At 32.6% G+C, this 15,696-nt stretch overlaps 3 protein-coding genes across 8 annotated transcripts in view; 1 reads left to right on the forward strand and 2 right to left on the reverse strand.

Annotated features, from left to right (window-relative positions):
* The first annotated feature begins 1,479 nt into the window (after window positions 1-1,479).
* LOC148235029 (c-Myc-binding protein-like) lies at window positions 1,480-2,401 on the forward strand. Of its 2 annotated transcripts, none has more exons than XM_088185407.1 (2): window positions 1,480-1,538; window positions 1,801-2,401. In XM_088185407.1, exons 1-2 carry the CDS (start codon window positions 1,521-1,523, stop codon window positions 2,047-2,049), a joined length of 267 nt encoding a protein of 88 aa, XP_088041533.1. In that variant the 5' UTR covers window positions 1,480-1,520; the 3' UTR covers window positions 2,050-2,401. The 2 variants fall into 2 exon arrangements, with proteins under 2 accessions (XP_088041533.1, XP_088041532.1); XM_088185406.1 differs by lacking the exon at window positions 1,480-1,538 and adding an exon at window positions 1,567-1,726.
* On the reverse strand, window positions 2,401-5,056 carry LOC148235030 (prefoldin subunit 3-like). The gene is made up of 4 exons (XM_088185405.1): window positions 4,874-5,056; window positions 4,546-4,788; window positions 4,320-4,474; window positions 2,401-3,016 (listed from the first exon to the last, which is right to left on the reverse strand). The coding sequence occupies exons 1-4, from the start codon at window positions 5,054-5,056 to the stop codon at window positions 2,923-2,925; spliced, it is 675 nt and encodes a 224-aa protein (XP_088041531.1). The 3' UTR covers window positions 2,401-2,922.
* Window positions 5,057-12,091: 7,035 nt separating this feature from the next.
* The window catches only part of LOC148235031 (uncharacterized), a 208,488-nt gene continuing 204,883 nt past the window's right edge, over window positions 12,092-15,696 (reverse strand). For all 5 annotated transcript variants that reach the window (XM_088185397.1, XM_088185401.1, XM_088185396.1 and 2 more), the window contains 2 exons: window positions 15,510-15,693; window positions 12,092-14,039 (listed from right to left, as the gene is read on the reverse strand). In XM_088185397.1, the coding sequence (XP_088041523.1) occupies window positions 13,644-14,039; window positions 15,510-15,693 (580 nt within the window). In that variant the 3' untranslated portion in view covers window positions 12,092-13,643. The remainder of the gene's footprint in view (window positions 14,040-15,509; window positions 15,694-15,696) is intronic.

The raw sequence follows: 15,696 nt of genomic DNA on the forward strand, positions 1-15,696 counted from the left end.
TTTTTAATAAGGCGGTTTCCATAAATTATATCAAATGTTTAGGAGGAGATTAAAAATTCATAAAAAACCTGTGACATTTTTTATGGAAACCGCCTAATTTCACCCAACGACTTTCGGTTGAAACATTCCCAGTGTTTTATTCGGTTGCTTTTTGCTGTGTAATGTACAGATTGATCCAATTCGAATTTCTCATATATTATATATTTAATGCACAAAAATTAGTTCGATATTTATGCGCATAAATATCGTGATAATTTATGGAAATAAAAACGGCTAAACTTGTTTTGGCGATGTATCGGTCGTTTCTGGTCTTTTACTACATTTCTACCAGTCGTCGCTTCCGCCTCGAGTGAACGTCTGTCTTTTTTCTCCTCGCGAATCCGTTTCATAGAGCCGACTATGCTGACAGATTTATTAGCTGAGACAGCAATTTGTTAGATTATCAATTATTCATACGTATTTTTCCCTTTAACTATCTGCCGTCTGCATTGCCATTGAATAATACAGGTTGCTCCAAGTTTCCTATGTACGCAGCACTGTAAATCAGACAGCTGTTTATAATTACGCGTGTTAAATGTGTCAAATGTTAGTTTGCAACAACATATTCACGAAATGGATCATTTAACCGCCGCTCCATCCGTTAAAATTGTTCAATTGTTTTACGGAAAAAACAACTCTGTACGAAATGTTTATCGAAATTTACCGAAAGATTATGGTAATTTTTTTCGTCCTTAGTAGAAAATTAGAAATAGAACAAGGCCTGTGCATCATTGTGACGCCCATTCAGCGGCAAGTATTGTTGCTGTATGTGAGTGCTCGAATCGTCGTAATTGTCGATTCGTCAGCGTTCGCAGCTTTTCTTATATTTGGACTTGCACCTACACCCGTATAAAATTCAGACAACACAATAACTGAAGCCCAGAGATCACGAAGCGACAAGAAGTTATTTTGCTTTTTTAAAGAAAATTTTCATCTCTAATGAGGTACATTTCCACCTCTTTGGGTATGTTTAAAGTAAAATTGCCACGTTTATGAGAGACCATTACATGCCAAAAAGTGACTATTTATACTATACTACTATATTACATACACCTTACTTTTTTGAAAACGATGAAGTTTAAATTCTAATAGTCCAATGGTGATGATAATATTTTATACCAGAACTGAACTGAAAATCGGAAAAACTGTTATTTTTGCCGGAACGAAAACCGGAGCTGATCAGAAAAAAAATCTTTTTTTTCGGTTCAGCTCTTTTACAGGTAAGCAATCTGCGGCAGTTTTGAAATATATGAGCTCCATGTTCGATTCCTAGCAATGTTCTTCCGAGAGATAAATTTAGTTTTACATAAACATCCGGAAAAATTGCAGTTAGAATTTTCTTCAGAAAATGCCACGATTTTTAAAGTAAACTAATTTTTTCTTGATTATATACTTTTGATAAAATCATAAGTTTCTGTTAAAAATAGTAACAGCACATCCCTAGCGCGAGTGTGACACAACACTACTTTATAGCCGTCATAATGTCTACCGCCGGGAAGGTAATTTATAAATTTTCGTCAGTCCGTCTCCGTCCGTCTATAGTTCCGTTCGAATCTTTATAGCGTTAGTCGAACGTCAAATCAACTTTGCTCGATCACTGCGTTCGCATATTTCGATAAATACATTCTATTCCACCGACATTATTGTCGCAATGTTTACTTTCGAGCGCGATAACGCTCTTCCTCGCGTCCGTCCGATAAGATGCCTAATAACATATCCACCGTCGTCTTTGTTTTATTTCATTGTTTCATTTCATTTCAGTCCACGCCTCATCAACGCGAAAAGTTCAGAAAATTCGTCGAGAGGTCGGGAATAATGGAGCTGGTCACGAACGCTCTGGTTGAACTATACGAAGAACAACTGCAAGAACCGGAAGAGGCGATGGAATACTTCCGCACTAAAATAGCCAGCAACTCCAGCAAAGAAATCGAAGCCCTCAGGATTCGCGTTCAAGAATTGGAAGGCAGACTCGCATTCCTTCAACGGTCCGAAGAAAACGCCCCTGCTTAAACATACGCATATATTTTTTATCCCAATTAATTCCAAACTATAGAGCTTATTTTTACTAACTCATTATTTTTAAGAAGATATAATGATTAATATTATATAAACTAATTTAATGTTGTACGGTTCCAAATAGTTAAGACTGTTAAACAACATAAGGTAATAAAGAGCATTATATGATATATTTTTATCATATCAATACACTATTTTGGTTCTCTTGATACATAAAAAAAATATTAGCTTGAAATTCGCAGATTGAGAATCACAATAAGTCTAGATGGGCAAACTGGCAATAATATAAAAAATAAAAAAATCTAATAATATACGATGGACAAATCAAATAAAATAGAAATATTATTTTTATATAGTTTTATTTAAAAAAAATTAAATAGTTATTTGTTAATTCATAAATAAAAAGGTGATTGTTTAGTGATAAAATTTATTGCTTACAATGAGACTGCGTATTTTAAACTTTTTTTCACTATGGAGTGTGCCATTTTTAGTATAATTTAAAAGAGGAGATTTAAACATTCGCCATATTAATATTTATGACAAAAATAAATATACCAAAAGTTTGATACCAAGCTTCAATTTGCAGTCTTAATAATTGGTATGCAGGAGACTTGCCAGCTGATCGTTGAAAGCGAGAGACTGGAATCTGTCAACGTCTTTCAGTATTGCAGAATCGTCTATTGGTAATATGCGCCCGCATACAATGTGTTAAAAAACATGGACACGGCCCATACTTGTGTATTTAAAGTTTTACCAAAAGCTTCCGAAAGGTTTACGTTAGCGCAAAACGCACCAGTTTTTTTATAATACATATATTAATGTGAACGTATGCGTAACTGTTAGTGTTATATTATTTTCTGATGGGTTTTAATTTTTAATCGCTTTCTCCCCCGCTTGACGTCTTGTCACATCCCAGTTATAAACTCTCGCCATGTTCACTTCGGTGGTCGTAAACTGGTCTCTGAAAGTAAAAACGGTCTCGTTAATATTGTTTTGTTAACTGATTTTTATGCAATTTCTAAAATGACATTCATTTTGTTCTATCACATAAGGTTATTTCACAAAAAGATAATAAAAAAAATGACACAAAATGCAATTATAAGATATAGTATTTGTGTTTTAATGTTGACATTAAAATCATTGAGAAAGTATCCAATAGATCTACAAGTCCTCAAAACTTGTTTTTTCTTTGGTAAACTTGCTGATTTAATGCTTTCCGGGCCTCTTTCTCACTTTTTTTTCCTTTTTGTTTTAAAATTTTTATTCTTCATAAGTTTTCTTATGTCAGGTCCAACAAAAATGCCTTCCTTCAACTTTACCTCTGACAAACTAGGAAAAGGGTCACGGAGATATTGAAACATTCTTCTTCTTTTCGCAAAGCTTTGACAAATTGTTTCATCAGGCCCAGCTTAATGTGAAGTGGTGGAAGTAGAACTTTTTTCGGATCAATGAGGCATTCTCTCTCAATGTTTTTGATTGCAGGCCGTAATGTATTTTTGACTGGCAATACTTTCTTGATATAATGCTGCTCTCTGGCATGGCTGCCCCATTCACACAGAAAACACGAGAATTTGGTGTAACCACTCTGCTGAACAAGTATCATAGATATTACTTATAAAGTAGCCACAAATTGTCCATTTATGATCTGGATATGAAAGTTTTTTAAGAATCAACTCAATATTTTCGTTGTAGCATTTTTTCAAATGAACTGAATGTCCCACAGGCAAAGATGTATACTTATTACTGTTATGTAAGTGTACAGCTTTTAGACTTTTTTTTCTATAAAATCAATAAAAAGCCTCCAATCGTAAGGTTTGTATTAAATGTTGAAAGCTACCGTGAGTCCGGGAACAAATCCTCGGGAAGCCATTGTAGCATGATATGTGTACTACATCGAGTCTAGATACATATTGTAGGTGGACAAAGAGACCAAAGAGACACTGAGATGGAAGGGGAATCAGACAGGCTTTCGATAGTTTTATTGTTGTAATTATGCTAGTTTCAACTAGTTTAGGGGGAAATGCTTTTGATTCTGATTTGTTTTCTCTTTTTAAATGTTGAAACGCATAAAATATTTATTTATAGTAAATAAATCCATTTTACTAAATGGCAAAATTAGAAATAAGATTTGTGATCGATTTTTTCAATATTATTCAAATAATCAGCACCTGAAAATTTTACCTTGTCACTGTATTATTATTATTCATAAAAACTTAAACATACTGATACGAAAGGTGATTGTGAAAAATAAAAGCAAGATTTACCTGAGGAAATCCAAGTCATGTTCGACATATTGTAAGTTTCTTTTAGCGTTTGCCATATTGGTTGCTAGTAACGCTCGAGCGTCATCGAGGGAATATTCCAACATGACGTTAGCTCCCAGCCACAAGTTGACATTTTTCGTAGGAGGTATTTCGGCCTGAAAGCGAGCGAGAAGAATAGTGAAGTAATGTAAAATGAATATAGATTCGATAGCAGTAACATGCTGACCTTTACGTAAACTTGATCGCTCAACAAATACTGCGTCTCGAAGCTTTCTTCCTGCGATCTTATCATTTTGATCATATCCAACGAGTGCGATAAGTCCGGAATTTGCTGCTGCAGCCTTCTCTTTTTCGTTGCTAAGCTTATTTCCATAAATTTGTATTTACTATGCTGTTCGTCTAGCCGTTTTAATACTTTTTCTACGCTATCTACATTATCCGGCAGCGCCATAAAGGCGTCGACGTCTTCCTGTAACGAAAAGTAAGCCATTTAAAATAATAATAATGTTAAATATAGTGTAGGCGTAAAAGTGAGGTTATGTTATGGGGCGTACTATGAAGTCGGCTTTGGGTATTCCGGCGTAGGATCCACCCGGAGGATCAGCCTCATCGATCGTTTTGGAAACCGGCTCCTCTGTCGCCATCGCTCGTTTCACTTCAGAATGCAGGTCTAGAAGACAACCTCGATAGTTCTGACCGGCACGCGAGACGGTGGGGTAATATCGAATGCTCTTCATACTATATTATTTTTTAATCAAAAATAAACTACTAACTATCAACAATAAAATGATCTACATTTTCACATTCCCAATTAAGTCCCTCTTTTCTAAAAGAACTTTTATTGAAAAACATTAATTTATTTATTTATTCATGTCATGATGCTAATGGCCTTTGAGCATAATATTTTGTAAGCCGACACAATTAAAAAACCTCAAGTTACGAAGAAACGGGTTTCGCCGATCGGTGCGTGATTATAAACACGTAATGTGGGGGGCTATTTGTATATGTATTTATTTTATTATGGCCAGAACCTGGCCGCACTCTGGTAGCACTGATGTGATGGCAGCATATTCTTTTGGTGGACTTTGTGCTGCCTCATCCACCGTTTATTCATTATTATATTAATAACATGTAAATTAAACTATATTTCAATAAACTACTATCACCATCCGTCCGCCAAAAAGCTTTAAAATATTACTGGAGCCCGCTCCGGCCAACTAGTGGCGGCCCGTCCAGATGAGCTGCAGGGCTGTAGCCCTCCCAATATAAAATTTATGTTTTCGTTGCATAATTTTCGTTCTTCAACAGATGTACAAATGCAATGCATACTTTGATTGTTTATATGTTGATGACGTCGTTTGTTGTTGAGGTGTCAACATAAAAAGCTGCGGTTATATACCTAGCTCTCTCAAAATCATTCTTTTTGTCGGTTTGGGCAAGTGGATTTTGCAACCCAAAGATCTGTCAATGCTCTTCTTTGTAAACAAGCGAAGAAAGTTTCCACGATATGTTGGTGTGATTTTTTATTTCTAATATTTTATATTAAGAGACAAGAAATCTATTTTTGTTTGCATTTTCAATCGCCAATTTGGTATGCAAAGTAATTCTGCACAGACTGCGTCATCGTGCTGTAGTGTTGTTTACGTAATAGAAAAAATATTTTAAGATTTCCATTTATCTAAGAATTCGGTTACATATTTACGTCTAGTTTTTTCACACAATAGAACTAAAAATTCAACGAATCCTTCGGCAGGCTTGCACGACCGGTGCGGGCCCCGCGTACACTTCATACACTTAAATTTATACATTAACATGTAACTATAATAATATTCAATAAAAATACTAATGCAGTGACTCAATCTGTGTCTAATTGCCACCCATCATCTCCCGTCGCAAAAAAATGATTGCTAATTTGACATATTATTTTGGTTACCTCTGTTAGATAATATTATTTGCATAAAAATGAAAACACAAATGTGAAACAACACGACTATTTTGGGTTTCATTTACATGTAATTTTTTTTTACACAATGCATAAATTACTTTTTTTCGTTTGTGCCATGAAACAATAAAAAAAATATTTTCATAAAAAAATAACATGCTGCATTTTTTTATGCTTAGCGCTTTACGTGCTTAGCCTCAAACAATATGTCCGAATTGACAGTTCAGATGTGCTATGTTGTCATGAAATTCAATAAAGTTTCAATCATTAAATCCAGGGCTGTGGAGTCGGACTCGGAGCCGGAGTTAGAGTCGTGGAGTCGTGGTGTTTTGGTCGGAGCTGGAGTCGGAGTCGTGAAAAATGAGCGACTCCGACCATTTTTTTTATAAAATGCATTTTTTAAATTATGAAATTTTAATTGCGTAATAATGAATATGTTTAGCGTATAAATATTAAACGTGTAGAAGAACACCAAAAATACCTGATAAAATTAAACTTTTTTGAGTCGGAGTCGAAGTCAGAGTCGGAGTGGAGTTGTGTTGTTGGTAAATATCGCAATCGGAGTCATATGAATCAAAATTCTTCAATAGCATCTGTTGACACAGTTGTTATTCTTAAACAGACTCAAAACGTCGAAAATCCTATGTCAGGTAAACGTTGCTGATGAAAACCAAAGCTGTGCCAAAAAGAAAAGAACCGATGATGATATTATTGGTATGATGCAGTGAATTGAAGATAATTACAACCGTCGAATACAAGAACGGGAATCAAGAAGAGCAGCTTATAGAGAGAGCAGTCATCCCCTGGACGGTTTTTGCATGAAAGCATGCTGTAAACTACTAAAGAAATGCCGACTTGGTTGCAAAATAAAATAAAAAAGAGAATATTTGCAGTGATAACGGAGGCGGAAGATGAGTTAGAACATCTTAAATATCCAATTATAAAAAATGAATACTCGACACAGCATCGTAACGGTACTATGAATGCCCCTTCCATAGAAATTAAGATAGAAGAAATTAACTATTCAGAAACTTTTCATATATAAATAAATTTATATTAAAAATGTATATTTGTTAATGTATGGATAACCGATTCTTAAAAATTTTTAGTTGTCCATTAAAACTTGAGGATTAATGGATCAAAATAATTTTTATGTGGTTGTTAAATTACTGAAATTCAAAAACCAATAAAAGTGCATTCTATAATTTTTTTTATCTATTTTTACATACATACTTATCCTCAATTTGGATGAAGATCTTCACAATTTAATAATACTCAACAGTGATTTAAGTTGGTGACTAATACCTAAAAAACCATAATGTTTTTCAATTTTTCCATCGTGTCTGGGAGATCGGAATTGGTGATTATTATATAATTAAGACCAGTCTGAACTCTGGATTTCGAACTTTGTAGCTAGATCAAATTGAACGTGAAGTGAAAAGTGGCTGTTTCCTCAGTATCCTTAGTCTCAGTTGATGCTCAGTGTAGCTTTGCTTGGTGCTAGTTCGGATGAATTCTTGTGTGTTCCAAATTGGAAGGGAAGTAGTAGGAAAGTCTAGATATGAGTTGTGAAGTTCTAGATTGAAGTGTCGTACTATGTTCACGTTTATATTCTCTTTAGAATAGGGTAGGTGCTTAGCTTTTTTTTCTCTCGCGTCTCGGGCCAATGCGATGATTTATGGGTGAACACTAATGTCGTTGTTGCATATTACTTTTCTGCATAAGTACTTTTAGTTTTGGCAAAGTTGTCCTTGTAATTTGGGTTCTAATGATTATTTAGAATTCCTTTCTTGGAAGTATAAAATTTTAATGTTTTCTTTTAAACTATTTATTGTATTAGCTGCAAACTAATAAAGTTTGGCATTAAGGATAAGAAAAAAGAGAAAGGAATGAAATTTCATCTCCTTGTAAGACATAACATATTTTTTAAAATACATTTACATATGAGGTAAAAATATGGGGTTGAAATACAAATTCATGTTTTCAATATGCTTTAAAATGTCTCATAACACACATTTTTGTTATATAATTTTGTGTAGTATTCTTTAAAGTCGACGATTAATACTTGTTTAATCATACTTACTTAACTCATTTTAATGCACTGTTTATTGAACTTTTCAAACATGTTTTTTTTTCTTATATAATATAAGTAATATATTTTTATATTGTGTGTATACGCAGGTGTGTTAGGTGGCTACACAAATAAATAATGTAATTTTTTATGAATACAGGGCATTTTATTAATTTCAATAAATATTCCAAAATGACCCTACTATTATTATTTATATTATAATTATAATTTACTTTGATACTTGTGACGTTGTTACAACGTAACTACAAGTGTGACAATTTTTTTCTTAAAAATATCGATAAAGAAAAAGTTTTCACCCTACAGATAGGCAACATTTTAAGGCAAAAAACATTGCCTCTGTAAATCAATATATTTATACATAAATATATATATTTATATATAAATATATATATTTATATATAAATATTTATATTTATATATATTTATATATATATATATATATATATATATATATATATATATATATATATATATATATATATATATATATATTAATATACACATATGTATGCATATACGTACATATACATATATCTCTTTATGGATCATCTATTTCCCAGCCAAGTTTAAGACTAGTGACTCGTTTTTTCATTTAAAAATATTGCCTCAACTAAGCTGAATTTTTGAACACTTACACATATATTATGCTAATATACATATTAGAAATTTATCGGACTCTTTCTTTTTCATTAAAAAAAAACATTTATAAAACATAGTTATATGAATTTAAATATTCGTCATTATAGATAAAAACAATCGGTATTTAGTACACCGTCAGTATTATTTCAGTAATTTGTTGATATGTACACCCCAACTAAAGTATTGAAAATTTATCATCGATCCATATTTTTATTTATAATATTAATAATATAAAATTATTAAGAATCGAGTAATTCAAGCTATTACGAGTTTTAGATTTTTTTAACAACATATTATTGATAATCATACATTAGGCAAATGGACGATCAAACATTGGAATAATACTGAATGGCACAATGTATAATAAGACATACATTTCTTTGTTGCATTATTAGAAGAGGTGTCACAATTTCGTTTATAATAATAAATAATAAACCTTAATTACAATTCAATATCGATTATTGGAAGTTTTGGTTAAGTTAATTTTTTACTGAATAAATAAGTTATCGATTAATATACCGTTAACAATGTGAATTGATCATCTACAAATTAATAATGTATTGAGTTTATAAATAGTGATTTACAAAAAATGATTAGTAAAATAAATAAATATATTGAATTTCATTAAAAATTCACTCTATAATATAATATAAAAATATTTAGGACCCGAACTCATAGTTCGTATGAGTTTGTGACAGTTAAAATTTTGCGGAAATAAGTTCATAGTACGTTATTAGCGGCAATATATAACATATTAAAAAAAGAAAATCCGAAATTGTGTATTTTATGAGTCAACATCAGTCTCTATCTAAGTGAAACAAGTAAAAACAGAAAAAAATATAGTTTTTTTCAACATCATAATTTCTTTTTTGCTAATAAAAATTCAGTCATAAGATTTTTCTTTATACAATATATAGGTTAATTTAATTTTTTATATATATATATATATATATATATATATATATATATATATATATATATATATATATATTTATGAAAAATTATAAATACATTGCGAGTATGTATATAATACATACATATTCAGAATATATATATATATATATTTTTTTAACAATTTATAATTAAAGACTCGTTTTAAAAACAATAAGCTAAATTTGGAAAAAATAACAAAAATTATATAAACATATATTTTGACTACAAGTAGTTATTTTATAGATGCTATTTCGCTAAATACATAATTACAGATTCAGACAATATATTTATATAAAAACGTAAAAAAAACTACATGTCGAGCAAAACAAATCAAAACATTCGCGGAGACGTTTTAACAATCATGAACCTCCTTTTAACAAAATTGCCGATAATTTTTATAGATACATATACATATATATATACAAAGTTTGTATTGTCATACAGATTTTTTTTATTTTAACAATTGGTATACACAGTAAAAAATATACGCAACGGTAAATTTAGACGTAGTCCTTTGGTTAAATTTCAATTATTTAGAACAAAAAATCGGAAGTCACAAAGAAAAGTCGGCTACGATTAAATATACCGTTTCGTATAAATAATCAACGATCTCAGTAGAACCGAATAATTATTGAATTTTGACCTATTATATTTTGTATATATATGTATATATATAGTAATAATATATAAAGCATTCTTTTATGTTATAATCCATATTTTTGAGACTATAAAATACCTAAAAATATGTAAGACGGACTTTTTAAATATCATTATCAGTAATATTTTTAATGAGTGGAGGTTTAATAAATTAAAGTCACTAGTATTGGCTGAGAAGTAATTTTGAAAAGCTAATTGTCACAATCGCGACAATTTTATTCGAAAGCTTTATTTGTAGTTTATAGTATATGTATATATCGATAATGAAATATTATTGGTTGGTTGGCAAATCATTATTGGCAATACATACGTTTCGGCCGATTCACTACAAGCGGTAAAATTTATGTGTGTGTTTATACGGTGAAAGCAGATTCAAAGACGGAGCTGTCGGATATGATTGTCTCACATTTATCTAATCGGAACGAAAGTGGTGAATTTTTAATGCATAATATTTATACAATAAATAAGAATATCCGACAGCCGCCGAAACGGGACGACCAGGAATAGGCTGCCAGAGTAGGATGGGTACAAATTATAAAAAAATCTTGTACTAGAACACAAGCGTTATGTCATAACTGCTGTACTGGCATTTTACAGAAGTAATAATTAAAAAAAGTTTAATACTCGTATATTATTTTATATAAAAGAATATGATCAGAATCAAAACGAAAACTATCAGTTATAATTAATGCTTTTTGCAAATGAAATGTCAGATTTTGTAGACTCAATAAATAACTAAATTTATCAATTACACATATTCTAAAGGTATTCTTTAAATTTTAGTGACAATATATGTACAAAGGCGAGTCAAATATAAACCTTAGAAGTACGATAAAAATTCCTAAAGAGAAACTCGTTAAATAATGAAAGTTCAGTATGATGATGCATGTCTGTCACTCGAGCAAGTGTATAAATGGACTAAAGTTTCAAAAAGACGTTGTGTAGCCAAGTTTTTTCGATACAATCTATTGTCGAGTAACAGCTACGAAATAGCCTCAATTCTGGATATGAGTCATGGATCAGCAATTCCACAAAGTGTGAAAGATAATGCTGCCTCTCTTTTTTTTATATGCAGATCTCATTTACAATCGTCCTGAGTACAAATGTTTCATTGCAACATGATAATGCCCAGCCACATACTGCCCATTCAATAAATCACGATAAAAAATATTTAACCCATTGTTGCCCAAATCCGATATATCAGTTTTTGTTATTTTGGCAAGAATTTCCAAATACCATCGACAGTAATAGTACTAAATGGCTCGACCACCGAAGGTTAAAACTTGACTCGCTCTTATAGAAACATAATTTTAAGGAAGACTTTGTAAAAAAAAATATTTTAAATAAATTGACAGTAATTAATCTGTTTTAAGCATTTCGTTTGCAGCAACCTAAAATAATACATATCTTGCAGTAGAATCTCAATGCAATTAATTAGCAAAACAAGTGTTGATTTATTAGTGTTACGGCACAATAACGAGTCGGAGAGAAAAATCAAAACATTGTAAGTTTTTTTATAATAATTTGTAAATTTACTTTCAGTCTTCATTTTTAAATAGCGAAAAACACAAAAATACAAAATATCGCCAAATATACACATTTATCGACAACCATACGCTTCCTAACACTTTTTTAATATTATACACGTATATTTTTTCTTTAGAACAATGTTGCTTCATCCTAGCAGGCAGTGTACGCTTTTAATTAATAAAAAATCAATAAAATAATAAATATTATACCCAATTAAATTTATAAACGACTAGTTCAAATGTGTAACTATGATACAGAACGACGACGACGGCGATGTTCGCCTCCTTATCATCGAAACAAAAAAAGTGAAAGCTTACATATTACAAAAAAATCATATATAAATATATACACACGTACGCGCACAAGCTTACAGGCATACGTACATATATATTGCTCTCACCTCGTTTTACAGAATATAAAATGAATAACGATTTATAACAGATTCAACGAAAACATGGAATAGAAGATAATAAAAGAAAGCGCCAGTACAGAATAAGGGCGCATCAATCACATTTGCTTATATTCTCTCATAATCTATAAATGTCATTTTTTAATTATAAAAAGAATGTCCGGCGGGGGGCAGTCGTGCGTTTGAACATTCTACTCGCCGCCCACCGTGCTCCCTTCAATTGGCTATTATAATTTAATTAGATAAATATGTAGATCGGGCTGGCACGGCAGCAACTGTCTTTCGACGCTTCTAGCCAAATCTTTCCAGCGGAGTGCGCCCGACGCCGTACTGACGCTCGAGCGGTGCCATATTTCCATTTGGCATCTCGTAAAGTTCGTTTGGAATGTCCGAGCGTCAATATACTACAAATGAGGGGTACAAAAACAAACACGCATATACTCCATTTAAAGAAATCAACGAAAGGGTAATTAATTTTAATAAAACTATTTTATTATCATAACAAGTTCTGAGATTGCACGGCCATAATTTAAGTAATTCTTGTCATTGTATAAAAATTGTAAAATTTTTATTTAATAAAATTCCGATGCAATCTCTTACGTTTTTGCTTTTAAAGCCCACTCAAATGACGGACGCACCCGGTCGATCTGTTCGCCGTTAACGTATCGAAATTAAGATTTGAACTCAATGAGGAGTTTCCTGAGGATATTGCGCAACAAGTCGTCTTTCATTCGATGTTCGGTACGTATGAGGAGGATCTAGGTGTTCTCGTACCGCTGAGCCCCAGCCTGGCCGCCGCGGACGGAGAGACCGTCTCCCCCGAGCCGGGCGGATGCACGTTCTATTACTTGGAATGTGTTCACAATATACACAAATGATCGGATAGATTGGGGCACCTGAACGCGTTTCGTCGGTGACCGTCATCCGGAGAACTAGCAGAGGGCGAGCGCGCGACCGGCGCTCGGATTTCTCAACACCGTTGTCGGCTCCAATTGAAAAAATAAGTCTTTTATACACGTTACCACTATAATACCTATACATGAATATATTTTCTTGATATATCTCTCGGAGAAGAGGAGGAATATATTTTCTAATTTGAATAAGTGTCTTTAGAAGTCCATTTCAACTAGGCGAGGCGTGCGGTGGGGAGGGCGGGGCTGGGGGCGCCGGCGGCGGAGGCGCGGGCGCGGGCGGTGGTCGCAGAGGGACCATCACGCACGGCGCCCGGCGGTTCGCTTCCGCCCCTCCTGTCCCTCCTCCTCCACCCGCGCCCGCTGCCGCTCCCGTTTCGGCTCCCGTAGAGACTGTTCCGGCGTTAGGCGTTGCCGATTCGGCGCCTTTGCCGCCACTGAATGACGCTTTGCTCACTAGGTACTTGACGGCTTTTTGCACAAAGCCGTCTTTTTTATTTGGCGATGGAGGTTTCCGGGACGCTGGCTGCGGGGGCGTCCAGTCCGGAACGTCCTGCACCGACTTATTGGGAGGCGGTTGTACTGCCGATCGAGTCAATTCTGCTTGCTGAAAAACAGAGAATACTTCATTGTAGATTAAAATAAAAATTTATTTACACAATTACCAATAAAAAACATTCGAGTAAAACCATTTTTGTTTATATATATGTGCATTTGATACTCTCAAGATATTTATCTGTGAGATTAGGAATTACCCTACAGATAATGTGAAATAATAATTATAACAATCACTAATTCCGATCTACCGGATATGATAGAATTATAAAAATATTGAAGTTTGTGTAGTATTCGATTTTGTTATTTACTTACACCACTGATTTATCATATGAATTTTTTATTCTTCATATAATGATAATAGTCTTGAGGGGAAAAGCAAATTTAGAATAGCATATTCAGACAAAAAACATAAACCCTCAACTTGAACAGCGGAATCAGTAAAATATATTGTTATTTCTTTCATAAAACAAAACAAATGCACATTATGTATTAACCCTCCTCAGGTTGCCAAGTCATTTGGGATTACTATGTTTTGAATTATGTTTTGAAAAAATGTTATTTACCCTTCTAGCTATTAAAAATTAAACCAATACTTTCTTCAATGATGATGGCAAATCAAGAAATTTTGGGCAAAGTAGCAAAAGCCGATACATCAAATTTCGGTTGAAACAACACCAATTGTTTTAGACTGCAGATAACGACAATAAATTATTTCAAAAAAAATATTTCCAGATTCCAAAGCTTGTCATACCTCGATTTGCATGGTAGATTTCGTAGAAATTGAGACATAGAAAACATACAACTATGTATGTATTTACATTCTCGTTATCAATACAAAAAATGTCAGTGTGGTAAAAACATTATTTATTATTACTTTACAATAACAATACGTACTCGAAAATATTACTTAACAAATCTTTATAATGGGTACATAACTTAAAACGGGATAAATATTTTAATATTCCTTTTCGTCACTGCTGTATTCTAATCTAACCCATTGTTTGCTTAGAATTTGGTTCAAAATCATTATTATCAGTCATATCGAAACGCAGATTTTTCTGGATTTACGCTTATGAAATAATCTGTTACCAATTTTTGGATTTTATATTTTTTCAAACACATGTATAAATTTCTTGATACTGCCTGCAAATGATTTTTAAATCTCGCTGAAATTTAACAGCACATTCTTGACCACGTTAAAATGAGAGTGCGTAAATCGAGGTATGGGTGTTCCGAAATTGGTCTGACAGCATATGCACAATAATTGATTTTTTTAATATTTCTATAATTGCATTTATTAAATTTAGAGAAAATGTTACCAAGTGAACCATTACCTAAGATATAATTTTTTTAAATGGAAGCTATTGAGAAAAACGACACACTAAATATATAATTGATTTAGGAATAGAAATAAATAAAAATGCATAAATCAAATATGACCACCATAGACTGATATTTAGAGCAAGATTTTATATATATAGGTATATATATGTGTGCATTTTTAAAGTAGTTGTTATACCTGATAATCAACTCGCAATTTCAAGTGTCGATCTTGTCCTTGTTCTCCATCAGGCAAAGCTATTCTGTGCGGGAAATTCAACACTTCCGAATGATTCGGTTGGAGCGTACGAGCTTGCAACTCCATAAACCGACTGTAATCTTGAGACATCTGTTGTAACGAAACTATGTTCGGCAGATGACTCCTG

This window comes from Plectrocnemia conspersa, unplaced genomic scaffold (genome assembly GCF_051122295.1).
Source record: "Plectrocnemia conspersa isolate PC_06_02 unplaced genomic scaffold, ASM5112229v1 ptg000005l, whole genome shotgun sequence".
NCBI classification, from domain to species: domain Eukaryota; kingdom Metazoa; phylum Arthropoda; class Insecta; order Trichoptera; family Polycentropodidae; genus Plectrocnemia; species Plectrocnemia conspersa.

What these genes read in the sequence shown, in the direction of transcription:
- LOC148235029 (XM_088185406.1), top strand. Translation starts at nt 1,691, where the DNA reads ATGTTTACTTTCGAGCGCGATAACGCTCTTCCTCGC. An exon ending in GCGATAACGCTCTTCCTCGC is followed by an intron (nt 1,727 to 1,800) that starts GTCCGTCCGATA and finishes ATTTCATTTCAG; the next exon opens with TCCACGCCTCATCAACGCGA.
- LOC148235030 (XM_088185405.1), bottom strand. Translation starts at nt 5,056, where the DNA reads ATGAAGAGCATTCGATATTACCCCACCGTCTCGCGTGCCGGTCAGAAC. An exon ending in TACCCAAAGCCGACTTCATA is followed by an intron (nt 4,789 to 4,873) that starts GTACGCCCCATA and finishes TTTTCGTTACAG; the next exon opens with GAAGACGTCGACGCCTTTAT. An exon ending in CATGACTTGGATTTCCTCAG is followed by an intron (nt 3,017 to 4,319) that starts GTAAATCTTGCT and finishes TTTTACTTTCAG; the next exon opens with AGACCAGTTTACGACCACCG.